The sequence below is a fragment of the Rhinichthys klamathensis genome, unplaced genomic scaffold (genome assembly GCF_029890125.1).
Source record: "Rhinichthys klamathensis goyatoka isolate OS25496 unplaced genomic scaffold, OSU_Roscu_1.1 h1tg000645l_1, whole genome shotgun sequence".
Classification (NCBI taxonomy): domain Eukaryota; kingdom Metazoa; phylum Chordata; class Actinopteri; order Cypriniformes; family Leuciscidae; genus Rhinichthys; species Rhinichthys klamathensis.
In genome coordinates, this window is record NW_026607091.1 from 593,346 (window position 1) to 611,163 (window position 17,818).

The following is a 17,818-nucleotide window of genomic DNA, read 5'->3' on the forward strand; positions in this document are numbered from 1 at the left end:
ATAACTATGCCTACCTTTGTGTTTCATAGAGAAAAAAATGCATTTTTGAACCTGAAGGGTTCTACAAGCTGAGCGGACTATAAATATCTCCGGTTGCTAAATAAACCGTCAGGCAAGTTATTATTTGTAAAAACTAGATTTAGCCTAATTAAAATATAAACTAATGTTTTAAAAATGTTTTATTTGCCAAGTGACCATGGTATAAGCGGGTTAATGCCCTCCGAGGTGTCCATTGTCAGGTTTTAATGGACTTCGGCGGAGGCAACCGTCCTCCGCTGCGTGTCGGCCGGTTCACACCTCGCCGTCGTCCATTAAAACCTGACAATGGACACCTCGTCGGGCATTAACCCTTACCTGTAACTAGGGATGTGCACGAATATTGGAATATTCGAATATTCGATCTGTAATTATTATTCGAAAAATAAAATACTATTCGAATTTTACTACATTGCTTTGCTGGCCGTAAATGCAGTGAATCCATGATAAATCCCAAGCACTAACTCGCAGTTATAATTAAATGCACTGGGTGGCGCTGTGAAGTGTGTTAACAAGTTGTGTGTATTTGATCACATAACGTTGTCGTCTGCCTCGCGAAGTTTGGAATTACTTGAAAATGATCTTACTAAATGGAATTACTTTTGATCGAATTAATTAATTAATCTGAGTTATAATATCATCAACACAATGAGAAATCACATGAAATCCAAACAGTCGAATGAGGAAAGGTAGCTGTCCATCACTGCATTCACGACTGCAGGTAAGCGCAGCTGGACCCCGCGTGATCCGAAATGATAACTTATCTTATAGCAAAATGATTTTGAGACATATACTTCCTTTAGGTTTCGTTGAGGGAGACCGGTTTAAGAACAGAAAACGCAAAGTGCTGTTAGAAACTTAGAACACCGTTATCTTTGTGTCTCTGAAGCGTCTGTCAGCAAAGCGTCTTTTCTCCCTCGAGCATAAATTGCTGGCGGCGCCCCTGCATGTGGATATTGTTTTTCTCAATAAAAACGTGAAACAATATAAACACGATAATCATATGCTGACTCGTGTGTGTGTGTGTGTGTGTGTGTACGTTCTGTTCGATATCTGGCGCAATGTGCTTTATTAGGCGTTTTTTCCCGTTCGCGCTGCTTAAACATGCTTTTATTAAAGATGCCCTAGAATGTTTTTTTTATTATTTTATAATGTTTCCTGGGTTACCCTTATAATGTTAGTATGTTTTTTAGATAACAAATAATCATAATTTAGAAATAAATGGCATTTTTCCTAGCCTGCTTTTAGCCTCTGATTTGAACACTCTGTTTGAAGGGGCGTGTCTGCTGTGGGATTCAGTGTAACCGCGGCCACTGCTGTGATTGGCTGACATGCTTGCATATGAAATAGCTACGCATTACATGTGAAACTCTCTCGAATACTTTTACTACTGCTATTATACGTGTTTACAACAGCTATCGAGATTAACGAATCGTGAGATGTTTTTAAAGTATTTAGATCTATTCCCATCACATAAAATGTTGCCGTGATGAGCATTGAGCAGATGACAGGGTGTTGATCGCGAGAATGAAGATCTTATCATTGCAAAGCAGTTTCTGCACTCTCTCTGCTTTCACCAATGCAAACACGATGATGTAAATACAGTAAGAGCTTCGTTGTGCAGTAACGTGCGTCATTGATTTCATAACGAGTTTGGCAAGTGTCCAGATAAACTCGCGCTGTGTGGAAAGATTGTTCTTTGATCGCTTTCTGTATATAATTTGTTCACAATTTAAATACGATTATTTTCATCCTACTAAAAGAATGATACCCTTCATGATACACCTTATTTCTTCACCGTTTGTCTTTGGACACACTCCTGGCTTTACTGTTATACAGACACATGACAGAGAAAAAAAATTAGCCCTGATATATTGAAGAGCACAGGTATATGTGACATTATTATAATGAGTTTTTGTGAAGATTGTTTTAAGTTCACTTAAATTATAAGTTGTTATATTTTTTAAAGCCTGATAAATGTTAAAATTGATTGCTTTCAATTATACTGTAATGTCTATAATTAATGACTAAAATTAGGGAAAAAATCTATTTAATAGAGACATCAGGATCAGTATTGGTATCAGTGATGCCTTATTTCATAAAAAGATGCCATTAAACAAACATTTGAAATATCAGCTATTGTCCTTATGTTGTTTCTACATTAATTTTGAGATTAAATGTAAAATTACAATATATAAAAGTACTTGAATCTCAGGTGCGATTAATTGCGCTTAATTACAGAAAATGTGCAATTAAAGGTATAACATGCAGGAATTTTGCAGTAAAATATCCAAAAACCACTAGGCCAATGTTATATATTTTGTTTAGTTGATTACTTACAATATCCCAAATGTTTCCAACTATTTGTAAATCGTGAGAAAATTGCGATTTTAACCAAGGAAACGGGGCGTGTGAGCAGGGGTGAGGAGTCGCCAGTCAATGGCGCCGTCATATCCACGTTACCCCCGGTTTCCGCCAGGTTTGACCTCGTACTGCAATAGTAACCATGGCGACAGACGTTGACAACTGGGTTATGCCGGTTATGCCTAGAAAGACGCTCACGCTGTTGTTGTTTTGTTCAAACATTATGGACCATGGCAAGCAGACTTTGAGGCAAAAAGAGGACTAAAACGAAGATCAACATCTTTTGAGATGCCGAGAGCTCCACGTCCGCGACTAACTTTGACTTGACAGAGACGCGAGTGTTGCATGTTACTTTATTAGACAGGTGAGCAAATGTACATAAAACTAATCAATGTTATGTAATTCAACATGATGAAAAGTTAGAATATGATCTGTATGTTAATCTAGCTTAGTCTCATACAGCTAACAAACAACCTAACTAACAACATTCCACCCACGAATGCCGTTTAGTGTGATAGTGTAACTGTTAGAGCAAGTGAAACAGCGTTGCGTTACCTCAAGTTTAATTCCTCTAATAAACTGACCTGTGTGAGTATTAATTCAGCACTTGCGTGTAGTTCGGTAGAATGAAATGTCCTTATTCCTTTATATCCGCAGGACTCGCGTTGGATGTGGCGCTGGTATACGTCTAGCAATCGCGCCCTGCTTCATACCACAGTCATGTTAAAAACATCAATGTATTCACTCATCCATAAAAAGATCCATCAGCTTGACGACAAGATCCATAATTACGCTTAATGCGGAATATACGTCATTAATACGCCTTTGTTATTGTAAGAGGTTAGCGAGCCCTGGTGGCGAAAAATCCTGCATATTGTACCTTTAATTAGTAAAACTCTTTTATAGATTGACCCGCACATAATATAATATAACATAATAAAATACCTGTAACTGGAGCCATACACTGAAGTCCACATCCATTGCTGCAGCATTTCTCATTGTTGGTACAGTCACTGTCATCGGCACACGGCACGAAACGTATCCGGGCACACATTCCTGGTTCATATGTTCTGCTTGGACACACTCCTGGGTTTGCTGTTACACAGACACATGAAAAAGTGCATAATTTTGAGTGTGTAGCAGAAGAGTAGACAAGCTTTGGGACATACTATCACATCATACAACTGCGTCTTTAACGGTTGCTCTCTGTCGCTTAGTTACACACATCCTGTCACGCAAACTGACCTGTCAATCATCAAAGATAAAATCCTCCACATTTCATTTCCTACCGACTAGGAGAGAAAAGCAGTAGCACTTTGATCTGCAGTCGCGGGTCGTTCATGCAGAGAACTCTTCTCATTTTAATGCATAATGCATTTAAAAGTTAATGGCCAAACGGATCTTAAAGGGGTCATATAATGCCATTTTTGTACAAGCTAATATGATTCTTTAGGGTCTAAATTAAAAGTTTGTAATATACTTTAATTAAAAATTCTCATTAGTATTGTATGAAAACACTTATTTTACCTGGTAAAAAACAGCTCTGTTTTCAGCACGCCGTTTCAGTGTATATGACTTTAAATGATCATGAGCTTTGCTCACCCCGCCCCTCTGTTCTGTGTACACCAGAGCCGGCTCTGGCGTACACCGTTTGTAACACAATAACAATAACGTGTTGTTCAGTATAAACGTGGGATTATGCATTATATTGAGAACGTCATACATAGAAAACATGCCGTAATGTACCCTGAGTGTAAACTTAGACGCATTCATTGTGAAGCGTGCAGCTAGCGATTTACAAGGATTAATATAATTATTAATATAAAGTTTAATAAAACCTTACACTCACTTCAGTTGTTCTAGAGGTTCAGCAGGAACACGAATATCTGGTACCGATCTTTTTTCAGGAGCAGCTTCTTAGCAAATCCAGCTTTATACTGATCCTCATTTATAAAGCAGTCTTGTGTGTGAAATGATTCGCACATGAGAGCATTGACGTTGCTCGTGGGGAATATTCCCTTCGAAAACAAACACAGCCACTGCGTCTTCAGCGGTTCGGATTTAGGAACATTAAAATGACTGCTGTGTTCGTTATTACACCCAAGAACAGAACACCACAATCGCTTAGACGCCATTCTGCTCATAGACAGTGCTCCAGCATATCAACAATGACCGCGCCGGTCCGCACAGACTATGATTGACAGCTGGCTCACTAGCGAGGGCGGGTCTGTGTTGAAACGCGGCTGTGATTCAACAATCGCGGTAGGGGCGTGCGAGCTTGTGACGTCACAGGCTCGAACGGCTCGATTTGAGGCAGGGGAAAACATATAAGGAGATTAAAACAAAACCACTGGATGGATTTGTATCATTATATGATGGTTGTGTACAGACACTGGCAACACAAATTTCAGTACAATCAACTTGTAAAAGTGCATGTACCATTATATGACCCCTTTAAAAGTCCACATTGTTATTGCAGATAAAATATAACACGGATAACATTGATTAAATATTTTTCTATCAGTTTAAACTTTGATTAGTCACTCAAACCTTTATCTAAACCTCTCACCGACGGTCGCGCATATCCGCCATGTTTGTAGTTCCTCCTCCAAAGCGCAATGGGTTGTGGGCAATATTAGCCTTTAGAGTGAGCACAGATCCACACTTCAAAAATCCACCAGATATAGTAGACCATCCGGGGACTTCTGACATACTCTTTTTAACATACTATGCTTTGGGACAGTATGCTTTTTAATCTCACATAATGTTTAGGATGGATAGTATGGACATTGAGACGCAGGGCTACTTTCTGTACGAATTTCCGCGTTTTGAATTTTAGAAAACTGAATTTGAAGTTCCGAATTTCTTCTTCATCTTGAAAACTTGAATGTGTATTTTTTTTTAACTGGATATTTGCAGTCTAAGAATTCAGAACAACAACAGAAAAACCGCTGTTTGAAAATGTCTATAAAATTCAGCCATAAAAACATTTCAATTCGTTAAATTTCAAATGTTCAATATTTGTTTAAAGAAATCAAATTCAGAACTACAGTATTTAAAATTCAATTAGATTACACTTGTCAATAATTCAAATGTACACAATTCAAATCATTTTGTCATATTATAAGCTCCATATTGGTCAGTGTTGTCGTGGGTTTTGGTTCATTTTTCTGTTGTAGGCTGTAAGGTATGGTGGCCCAGTAGTAGAGCTGGGCGATATGGCCTAAAAAAAAAAAAAAATCCCAGATATTTTCACAAAAAATCCGATTTACGATTTAAATTGATTTGTTTCCCCCTACTTAAAGGGATACTCCACTTTTTTTGGAAATAGGCTCATTTTACAACTCCCCCAGAGTTAAACTGTTGAGTTTTACCGTTTTTTAATCCATTCAGCCGATCTCCGGTTCTGGCGGTACCACTTTTAGCATAGCTTAGCATACATCATTGAAGTGGACAAGACCATTAGCATTTCTAAAAAAAAAAATGACCAAAGTGTTTCGATATTTTTCCTGCGTCATATCATTACGCCTGCTGCACTCATGGTACGGCAGTAAAGTTTCTTGATTATTACGCTGGAATGAGAGTATAGTTCCTAGCCATATCAGCCTAGAAAATCGCAACTTTACATTTTCCGTCGGTCTTAGTGCACGATGTAACTACAGAAGAGTCAAGTTTTAAATAGGAAAAATATCGAAACACTTTGGTGATTTTTGTTTGAGAACTGCTAATGGTCTTGTCCACTTCAATGATGTATGCTAAGCTATGCTAAAAGTGGTACCGCCAGAACCGGAGATCGGCTGAATGGATTCAAAAACGGTAAAACTCAACAGTTTAACTCTGGGGGAGTTGTAAAATGAGCCTATTTCCAAAAAAAAGTGGAGTATCCCTTTAAAGCAACACCAAGCAGCTTTTCCTCTGCGGTCGCCCTACAGGTTGGAAGCGGAATTGTCCATTACTGCTGTCGTAAATAATTTAGCCTACCGCATCGTCGCACGCGCACGCTCTGTTTATCCAGCACCGGCTTTGGAATCAACCATGGCCACAGACAAGGTAGAGTATGATGCATGATTTTATGAAAGTGTAGTTGTAGTCTACTGTCGAGTACGCTCCCCCTATCGGCAATTGTAACGCTTGCCGTAAAGCAAGTCATATTTGTAGTTTTCTTAGGTCTCATTCGTACTACAGAAATGTGACCCGATCTGGCAATCTTTCATAGCGTGGATATATCAGATTTAGGACCGCAAAGCTGTGGCATAAGTGCATTTCACCATGTCACAACTTGATGAACCACTGAAACGATTTTGAAAACATTATTTTAAGGTAAAAATTCTTACTTAGTGTTGCTTTAAAATCAATCTGCAGATGACAAAGAAATTGTTCAAAACAAGTTTTAACTTCTTTTTTGTTTTGATTTTCCCTTCTGGGATTTGATCTGGATTCCCCCCTTGGGGTTAAAGTGCAATCAGAAACAACAAGCCAAAAAGACAAGACGGCAGGCCCTGCCTTTGTAAACAGTGAAAATGTAACATAACATAACATAAAATGGGTGGATTGGGATTGGGGGGGATGTAAAAAAAAAAAAACTTGCATCACAATAAGTATATTGTGATTGTCAAAACATTTGGTTACTAAACTAAACTAAATTTTATTAAGTTTAGTGACAACACAATGGTACAATGACTGGTATACTACTGTTTTTATTATTGCTTGACACAAATGACGCAACGTATTTTAGCACAATTCACACCCAGCGGTAGCCTAATTCAGGAAAAACAAATCTCTGAATGCTCCACATGAAACTTTAGTCTCCCGACCTTACCATCGTGTCGTTTATTTTGATTAATATGTGCGAGGGAGAGAGAGAAGCGCTTAGTTTTGAGATGGTGAAGCCATATACTTTCGTCTTGCTCCGAAGAGAGAGAGTGCGCGGCGCGCGCGACTGGGGCTCTCTCTCTCTCTGCTCGTTCAGTTAAACCTGCGCCCTGTCACAAGCGCAGCAGTTCATCTACATTACTCACCGATCAAGACTTTGGCGGTACAAAAATTCGCTTTGGAGGCCGTGCTATGGTGCTTGATAAAGGACAAAAGGGACAGTTGTGAGTTCACGGTCTGTAGCCTACATACTATGGCTGACTCAGAGCAGGAGCATCGATAAGAGGACTCGTTAACGTCGAGGGCATAAGTTACAATATTTCGATGGATCGTAAAACTTAGAACCAGTTCTCGAGTGGAACCGGTTTTCAATTCCCATCCCTAGTCAGTAGTTAGTTGTACATGTAGTTCAATTTTCCATATTTATTGTATGTCATTATGTCAGTATCAGTATTTGCTTTCAACCATGCACAAATAAAAATGTCACTGAACATTTGCTGTGTAATTGTAACAATGAGCACTCACCAAACCAACAATTACTTAAAACACACACAAAAACTGATTTTGCACATACATACTGTCAAATCGATTAATCGCGATTAAAAAAATATACAGTACACACACACACGTATAATATACAGTATATATATTATAAGTATAATATATACACAGACACACATACATCTATCTATAAAGAAACGTCTGTCTGTGTGTCTGTTATTCGCATATCTCGGTAAAAGAAGCACACATTGAAGATGTTTAGATAATGTTTAGAGGGTTGTGGTTTAAAAATATCGGAATATTATTTTATTCACGGCCATCATTTGTTGTGCCTATTCACAAACTGTTTGCTCAAGCGTAGCGTTTTCTCTGAGTTAACTGTGTAGCCTGATCCCTGAATCGTCACGCTTATTCATTTATGGATGTTAACTGAATCTGTAAGTCAGCTACACTGTTTACTTCTGAATATTATATTTTATTCTGCTGCGCTTAACGTTATCGTTACTGTGTAGTAGCCTATGCTATTCACCAACTAAACATAAAAGACGCTAACTGCCTTTCATTGTCTCTATAATTGTAATCTGCACAATGACAACAAAGTTGACACTTATGTAAATCTAATCTAATCTAAACTCCATAGCCATATCACCATTATAAATTGTTTTGCAACCATGTAGTTCAATTTTCCATATTTATTGTATGTCATTATGTCAGTATCAGTATTTGCTTTCTACCATGCACAAATAAAAATGTCAGTGAACCTTTGCTGTGTAATTGTAACAATGAGCACTCAAACACACCAAACCAACAATTACTAAAAACACACACAAAAACTGATTTTGAACGGGCATATCTGTTATTCGCATATCTCTCGAACCGTTGTGGATTTCAAACTTGACAGGAGTCTTGCTATGGGCACGAGTAAGTGCATTGCCAAGTTTGAGATTGGTTGGATTAGAAATGCAAAAGATATCGTTAAATATATCGGTAAAAGAAGCACACATTGGCTTTTGCCGCTCTAGCTGCTGGCCACTCTGGCTCACACTGCACACTAAGTGGCCACTCCCCCTCTCACACTGCACAGTGAGTGGCCACTCCCCCTCTCACACTGCACACTGACTGGCCACTCCCCCTCTCACACTGCACACTGACTGGCCACTCCCCCTCTTACACTGCACACTGAGAGGCCACTCCCCCTCTCACAATGCACACTGAGAGGCCACTCCCCCTCTCACACTGCACACTGAGAGGCCACTCCCCCTCTCACACTGCACACTAAGTGGCCACTCCCCCTCTCACACTGCACACTGAGTGGCCACTCCCCCTCTCACACTGCACACTGAGAGGCCACTCCCCCTCTCACACTGCACACTGAGTGGCCACTTCCCCTCTCACACTGCACACTGAGAGGCCACTCCCCCTCTCACACTGCACACTGAGTGGCCACTCCCCCTCTCACACTGCACACTGAGAGGCCACTCCCCCTCTCACACTGTACACTGAGTGGCCACTCCCCCTCTCACACTGCACACTGAGTGGCCACTTTCCCTCTCACACTGCACACTAAGAGGCCACTCCCCCTCTCACACTGCACACTGAGTGGCCACTTTCCCTCTCACACTGCACACTAAGAGGCCACTCCCCCTCTCACACTACACACTGAGTTGCCACTCCCCCTCTCACACTGCACACTGAGTGACCACTCCCCCTCTCACACTGCACACTGAGTGACCACTCCCCCTCTCACACTGCACACTGAGTGGCCACTCCCCCTCTCACACTGCACACTGAGTGGCCACTCCCCCTCTCACACTGCACACTGAGTGGCCACTCCCCCTCTCACACTGCACACTGAGTGGCCACTCCCCCTCTCACACTGCACACTAAGTGGCCACTCCCCCTCTCACACCGCACACTGAGTGACCACTCCCCCTCTCACACTGCACACTGAGTGGCCACTCCCCCTCTCACACTGCACACTGAGTGGCCACTCCCCCTCTCACACTGCACACTGAGTGGCCACTCCCCCTCTCACACCGCACACTGAGTGACCACTCCCCCTCTCACACTGCACACTGAGAGGCCACTCCCCCTCTTACACTGCACACTGAGTGGCCACTCCCCCTCTCACACTGCACACTGAGTGGCCACTCCCCCTCTCACACTGCACACTGTGTGGCCACTCCCCCTCTTACACTGCACACTGAGTGGCCACTCCCCCTCTCACACTGCACACTGAGTGGCCACTCCCCCTCTCACACTGTACACTGAGTGGCCACTCCCCCTCTCACACTGCACACTGAGTGGCCACTCCCCCTCTCACACTGCACACTAAGTGGCCACTCCCCCTCTCACACCGCACACTGAGTGACCACTCCCCCTCTCACACTGCACACTGAGTGGCCACTCCCCCTCTCACACTGCACACTGAGTGGCCACTCCCCCTCTCACACTGCACACTGAGTGGCCACTCCCCCTCTCACACCGCACACTGAGTGACCACTCCCCCTCTCACACTGCACACTGAGAGGCCACTCCCCCTCTTACACTGCACACTGAGTGGCCACTCCCCCTCTCACACTGCACACTGAGTGGCCACTCCCCCTCTCACACTGCACACTGAGTGGCCACTCCCCCTCTCACACTGCACACTGTGTGGCCACTCCCCAAAATAAACATTCTGACATTAGAGGGTTGTGGTTTAAAAATATCTGAATATTATATCATTTTATTCACAGCCATCATTTGTAGTAGCCTATTCACAAACTGTTTGCTCAAGCGTAGCGTTTTCTCAGAGTTAACTGTGTAGCCTGCTCCAGCCCAGGTCTGAACCTCCCCTGAATCGCCGCGCTTATTCATTTGTGGATTTTAACTGAATCTGTAAGTCAGCTAGCTACACTGTATAATTCTGAATTTTATATTTTATTTTGGTGCGCTTAACGCAGGTGCGCAGAGTTTAGGCTCCTGTGTAATAGTAGCCTAGGCTATTCAGCAACTCAAACATACCAAACCAACAATTACTAAAAACACACAAAAACAGATTTTGCACGGGCATTCCACTAGTTATATTAAATTATACGTTTTAACCACTTGTTGGAATTGGCAGACTTAGGCATCATGCACTGTGGTAGCGTTCCCTTAGGCATCAAAGCCTTATGTGGATGAAAGACAACAACTCCCAGAATGCACTTGCTTCGCTGCCCTAAGAGGCCACGCCTACCGGTAACAGAGCACAGTAGTTAAACAACAAGTCTAGGCTACTAGTGAGTCTCCATGATGAGTCTGCCCGGGTTTTCGAGATCGCCCAAAATGTCCGGGATTCGGCTTTTGCGTTCTACAGTCGTCATTCATTATGTTTACTGTGGCGAGCAGGACGAGGCCGGTGGCGTGATTACCGATGAGCGACACCTGTGAGACGCACCGGTCTCGTATCTCTCACGGAGGAGCGGGAATTTTCTTAGCAATGTTAAAACGCACATCAACCGATCACTTGTTTAGGGTTCATGTAAACACGACATTCAGATTCACCAATCGGAATGAATTCAGTTAGATTGAAACAAAAGGTGTGCATGTAAACAATGAATGGTGACTGCAGAAAGCAAAAGCTGAATCCCGGACATTTTGTACGATCTCGTCGGCCGGACATGTCCGGAAAAAAGAGGATGAATGTGGTAACCCCTACTACTCAGCTTTCTCCTACTAAGTTACTCAGCTTTCTCCTACTAAGTTAATGATATGTTCTTGTTCTGTCTCCACAGAACAAGAGCCTGCTAGCTTAGCTTCCAAAAAAGATGGCTGACACTGTGTACATTCTGTGAGTGAGATCCCACCCTCTATGGGCGGGTTGAAAACATGAGGAACAGCCCCTACTACTGGCTGTAGTCTTTAGCCTCTGGCCAAAAAATCCTCCGATGACGCAAAATGACGATTTTTGCGTCATTAGAGGATTTTTTCCAGACAAAAAATACATAAATCACTCGTCTCACGAGGGTGGAAAGTACAGTAATTTAAAAATATTACAGGTTTTCTACTAATACAAAGCTTAATGCTAAATTCTGAAGTATCCCTTTAACAAATGTCAGTAGATAGACCGGGAAGATTTTAAAACGGGCAGTTTATTCATAAATACGCAAGATCACTGTGAAAATACAGATCGGAAGACAAAAGGGCCACATAAGGTCTATAGAACAGTGGAAAGGAAAACTAACTTTACCGAGAGCCCTCTAGTGGTCGGGAACATTTCCGTTGAGTTGTGGCTTGATTTCATTGTGTTGTGAATCATTTGGCGAAGTGATATGGACCAATCAGATTCAAGCATTCAACAGCCCAGTAGTATAATATAATATTACCTGTAACTGCAACCATACACTGAAGTCCACATCCATTGCTGCAGCATTTCTGATTGTTGGCACAGTCACTGTCATCGGCACACGGCACGAAACGTATCCGGGCACACTTTCCTGGTTCATATCTTCTGCTTGGACACACTCCTGGCAGGGGCAGACTGGGCATCTGGTTCACCTGGAGGTTTCCCGGTGGGTCGATGTACAACTTGGTCTGGTCCATTGCTAAGTAAATATATATAAAGAACGAATTATAGAAAATGTACGTAGCCTATCTTTCCGTCAGCCCAGACGAATGGCCCACTTGTGTCAAAAATTTCCAATCAATTTAGTGTGCTCAGTCTCAGTGCAGCGGTCTAAAAGCACTCGTCAATGTCGGAATGTTTGAGATCAAATCAAAGAAGCCAAATCAAATCGAAGGCGGAGGGATTTACTGTCCACAGAAACCGAGCAGCGCAGCACTTTTTAATTCTTGAAGAATTTGAGCCAAGGTATTAAAGGTGGGGTAAGCTATATTTGAAAAACGCTGTTTGGAAAACAACAACAAACGTGTGTAGCCAATCAGCATTAGGGGGCGTATGACGGTGGAGGAGAGAGAACGAGCAAGAGGGAGATTTGAAGAAAGACCGCAGAAATCGAGATGAGACACACTATACAAAAGAGAAAAGCTCATAAGAAATCACTGGAAAATGAAAAGCTCATAAGAAATCACTGGAAAATGAAGTGTTATGATCAGGAAAGAGCTTTAGGACCCGCGTTAATATTAGAAAAACATTCCAGCGCTGGAGAGAGCTCAGCGGGACGGCCTGAAAACAGACACGGACGGAGTAGACAAGCTTTTGGACATACTATCACGTCAAACAACTGGGTCTTTAACGGTTGCTCTCTAGATCTATAAGAATTGATATTTCTTTATTGTTTTATATTTTTATGTTAGTGTAATTGCTGTTATGCAGACTTTCTATGCATTTGTTTCACAATATTGCATTTATAATTTCATTAAAATCCATAATTTCATGCATTCATCTATTAGAGGTACAATGTAAAAATGTGTATTTGATGTAATGTTATGTAAATTCATTTATGTCTCTTTAAATGTAAGGCTTTAGTGGAAGTGACAAAATATTGTGTCGCCCCCGATGGACTGATGCTGAGGCTCTGAAAGTTGAATTTAAGTTTAAAATAAGTGTTGTCTCAAGTCAAAGGGGACAGTGAAGAGGATTTTGTCAAACTAATGACTCAATTACCTCTTTTAAGTATTTTAATGAGGATTCATTTTAACCTCTTTCTGTGCCTGTGTTGTTGTGAAGAGAGCTACAGTTAGTAAGTGCTGTTAAAAATAGCTCTATGCATAATGAGCTAGTGGGTTTATGGTGTGACTTGTTGTGGACTGGTTGTGGTGGGCCGCTCTGTGCCAGAAAGTCCAGGGCCTCTTTTTAGCCCCAGCCCACCCTGTAATATAACAAACACCACTTCTTCCGATACACAATATGAGACCAGTACGCCTCACTAGGTCAGTTTCACAGGCACTTATTCCAGTCCCTACAAAAATAACTATGGTCAGAAATCCTTTTTTCATACATACACTACAATTTGGAATGATATTCCACATCACATCAGAAAAATACCATCCATCACATATTTCAAAAAGGCATACAAACTGTTTCTTCTAAACAGTTACACTTGTACTCACTGATTGTTTATTTATTGTCCGAGTCCTGTTTGCACTGTTTGTATTGTTGTTTTTAGTCGTTTGTATCTGTCTAGCCCATGCTAATGTCCTGTATAAGTGTTTCTGACTTCATGTGTTGTAAATTGTGTTTTATGTTTTATGTTCTGCAGAACAGGAACCTGCTGGAAACCAGTTTTTAATTTGAGTCAGGCCTGTTTAAATTGTACCTTAATGTTACTTTTAACCTTTCCTGTATAATAAATTAAATGAAATTAATATAATCTAATATAAAAATACCTGTAACTGGAGCCATACACTGAAGTCCACATCCATTGCTGCAGCATTTCTCATTGTCGGTACAGTCACTGTCATCGGCACACGACACAAAACGTATCCGGGCACACTTTCCTGGTTCATATGTTCTGCTTGGACACACTCCTGGGTTTGCTGTTACACAGACACATGACAGAGAAGCCATATCATTAAAAGCAGGAATTATTTTTTCACTGTAAAAAAAAAAAAAGATTTTTGGAAGTTGTACATATTATTGAATACGTTTTACAAGAAAGAAATATTTCAGTCTTCCCCCTTCTATGAAGGTCGACATATTGGCTGTGGCCGAAATCTCCCACTACTCACTATATTGAGCTCGCCATTTTGTAGTGCTGTCCGAATGTATAGTGATGATTATTATACCTTATATAGTCCACTTAATGTATCCCAGAATGCATTTTGAAAAGTAGTGTACAACCGATTGTCACTAACCCAAGCCCTATACCATCTCTGATACCATCAACGCTGATCGTAAAAGACCTATCATCTTCATCTTTAACTTACAATTTGACGACTTCTCGCTAGCGTAGCAAGAACAGCACGTCGTTTTCTGTGTCTAGAAATCCTGTTTCTTTTGCTAATCCGCAAAATCTTCTGAATCACGAGAACAAACAAACAAAAAAGATAAATATTGAGTGGCATCTCTACAGAGTCTAAAAGCTGTTTATGAGCAAGATATTTGATAATGTAGATCTGTTTTTTTTCCTAATGTCGACAGGCAAGAGAAAACGGTGTGGCGCGAAAATGAAAATATATGAAATATGTGTATTAATTTTATTTATGTTTATAAGTTATAATCATGTGTGGAGTAACGCATTATAACAGAAACGGCCAGAAATTACTTTTAATTTTACAATTTTGGAGAAATAAGCTCAATATAATGTAATGTATTTATATATAAAAAAAAACTATTAAGCCCAGAGCTGGCTCGATCGGCACCAGCTGACAGATGATGGCGCGTTTAAATAAAAAGTGGTGTTTCTATTATGCTGGTGAGCTCACTATAAAACGTTAGTGCTCTACTCCCTGCCCCCTACATAGGGGTTAGGGAGTAGTGGTTTGAGTGGTGATTTCGGACACAGCCATGTTTCTACCGTAGCCGAACGCGAACAAACATGCGCTACAGAGCGCGTTTTACAAGTCACTACCTTGAAAGAAAGCAGCACAAAGCTAGAAGCTAGCCATAAACACCGTGAGTAGTGACTTTTCCCTTGTCAGTGGTGTAAAACATGTAGTTGGATTGTTTCATGTAACTTAGTTATTTTCCCTCGCTGTGTTATGGCTTTGCTATGTGGGGATAAATGTGCTGGAACGCCCGTGAGACAGCTGATTAGTACTCTTGTCATTGACCGTAAAACATTATGTTACAGGAATCACCAACCCGTCGATCTTGGAAGCATTTTAAGTCGATCGCGAAGAGTTTTCAAAATCAGAGAGAAAAAGCCTATTGTGTGTAGTAGTAAATGGTGTCTAGGGGATGCGGAGGCGCGCGCGCTGTAACAATCATGTCATTTTTTCCGCGCGCACCTTTGGGCTCATGCAGTCGCGTCGAGTATAAACAAGGCTTTACCCTTTAACCAGCAGTAACAGCTCATATTAGCCAGCTAAACTTTTACTACCCTGTTAGAAAAAAATATATAGTTGCGTAGTTTCATGTGGTTCTTCTCCCTCGCTGTATTATGGGTTTGCTATGTGGGGAGAAATGTGCTGGTTACGTTTGTGAGACAATCAGCTGATTACTATTATTATATTATATATTAAGACCCTTGATCCTCACCTGACTATGCTTTGTAAACTTTATCCATGATGTGGTTTATAATGGACTGTGGTACTGAAACAGTTACAATGTTACACACTTATGGCTTACTCTGGCTAGGGCTGGGCGATATGGAGCAAAAAATATATCTCGATATATTTTGCTATATCTCGATATTCGATATATATCTCGATATCTTTACAGGAAAATGGATGTGAATACAACTCAAAATATAGGCCTACAATCAATAGAAAATTAATTTTCCATAACAGAATGTAACCAAATAAGAAAATTCAAGGCAGAACTATGCACTATGGAAGTTCGATTAATGGATAAAATTCAGAGTCATTGTTATTTGATGCTTAAGAAAATTAAAACCTGGTTGTGGTACAGTGTCAGTGATTAGTTGTGAAATCTTGCATAAATTGAATCTCATTTAATCCTCCATAAAAGTTTATGTGCTCGAATTATTTCTATTTATTAAACACAGGGCCTGAATTTCGTCATTATTACGAGATTCATATACAGAAACTGAATAAAGTAATCAAATGGAAAATAACACTGGGTAGTATTTTAGTCCTGAATAAATTAAATACATAGGCTATTAATCCTGATTCCTTTAACTTAAAGCTATCTTTTGTTGTTTTGACAACAAAATTAATGACAGACACATATGGCTGCTAGTGCACGGACCCTGCGTTCATTATACTGGGATGCGTTTTATGCTTATTAAAGACAAAACCGACTATGTTAGAGTATACTCACGAAGACCGAAATTGACATTTTTGCGTGTTAAAGCAATAAATCCGCGAAAAATAACTTTTGTTACTGGCCAGCTGTTTTTGAGGCGGATTCTCTATGAATGTGCGCATAGAAAATCTCTCAGAGAGCGCCCGAGCACTGATTAGTTTAAAATCGCTTGAATGTTTAAACTGGTAAGACTTAAAAAGATGTGCAAATGGTAAACTTCAGTCACGATGCACTGCTGTATGGAATGCCAAAGCTGACTTAATTAAAAATAAATAAATAAATACATAAATAAATAAATAAATATACGAATAAATGTAAAAAAGCAAAAATACATAAATAAATACATAAATAAATATACAAAGAAATGTAAAAAAGTACAAATAAATGAGTATTTATACTTTTATTTCCTTATTTATGTATAATTGTATTTTTTCACACATTTTTTTTATTTTTTTATTTATACATTTATTCATTTATTTATTTCCACTTTTATTTATTTCCACATTCATTTATGTATATTTGTTTTTATGTCTACATTTATTTATTTCCACATTTATTTATTTCCACATTTCTTTGTCTGTATGCTAATGAGGGGGGCGTGTTTTACCTCAGACATCAGCAATCGAGCTCAGAGTGGCAGTGCTGAAGCTTTGAGGCCACAGTTACACCTTGTGCTGTGTGACCAAACGAAACGCAAGAGGTGTGCGGACAATATCACATTTTAAGTCATGTATATCACCCTAACTGTATGTAGGGTATAGGCTAAATAGGGTTAACACACATAGCACACATGAACAGAAACTGCACTTCAACGGGTCTGATAGCAGACACTTGGACATGGAAGCGCATGAAAGTATCTACTATTAATAACAATGTAAACGCGATGGATAGGGGCTGATAAGAGCTTGCGTTTATTGTCGATGAGACTCGCACACCAGCGCAGAACGCGGAGAGAAACCAGCGCACATTTCACTCACTCCTACGCAAGCATATTGATCAATGAGTTTGAAACGCGACTCAAGTTTACATTCGCGTTTCATAATTTCGTATGCATAACAGGTGACAATTCAAATGCTTAAAACACAACCCATATTTCATAGATGCTGCTCTTAGATACTGATTAATCACAAGTCATCAATTTGGAATTATTCTTAAATCAAACAAAAGGGGCTCATGTGAACGCAGCTAGTG

General features: G+C 40.4%; 1 protein-coding gene across 1 annotated transcript; it reads right to left on the reverse strand.

Annotated features, from left to right (window-relative positions):
• Positions 1-1,784: 1,784 nt before the first annotated feature.
• LOC130076386 (WAP four-disulfide core domain protein 2-like) lies at positions 1,785-14,233 on the reverse strand. The gene is made up of 4 exons (XM_056241462.1): positions 14,086-14,233; positions 12,123-12,341; positions 3,346-3,495; positions 1,785-1,864 (listed from the first exon to the last, which is right to left on the reverse strand). The coding sequence occupies exons 1-4, from the start codon at positions 14,099-14,101 to the stop codon at positions 1,785-1,787; spliced, it is 465 nt and encodes a 154-aa protein (XP_056097437.1). The 5' UTR covers positions 14,102-14,233.
• Positions 14,234-17,818: the final 3,585 nt, after the last annotated feature.

Coding starts and splice junctions, on each gene's coding strand:
- LOC130076386 (XM_056241462.1), bottom strand. Junction 3,496..12,122: donor GTGTATGGTTGCAGTTACAG/GTAATATTATAT, acceptor TCTGTGTAACAG/CAAACCCAGGAGTGTGTCCA. Junction 1,865..3,345: donor GTGTATGGCTCCAGTTACAG/GTATTTTATTAT, acceptor TCTGTATAACAG/TAAAGCCAGGAGTGTGTCCA.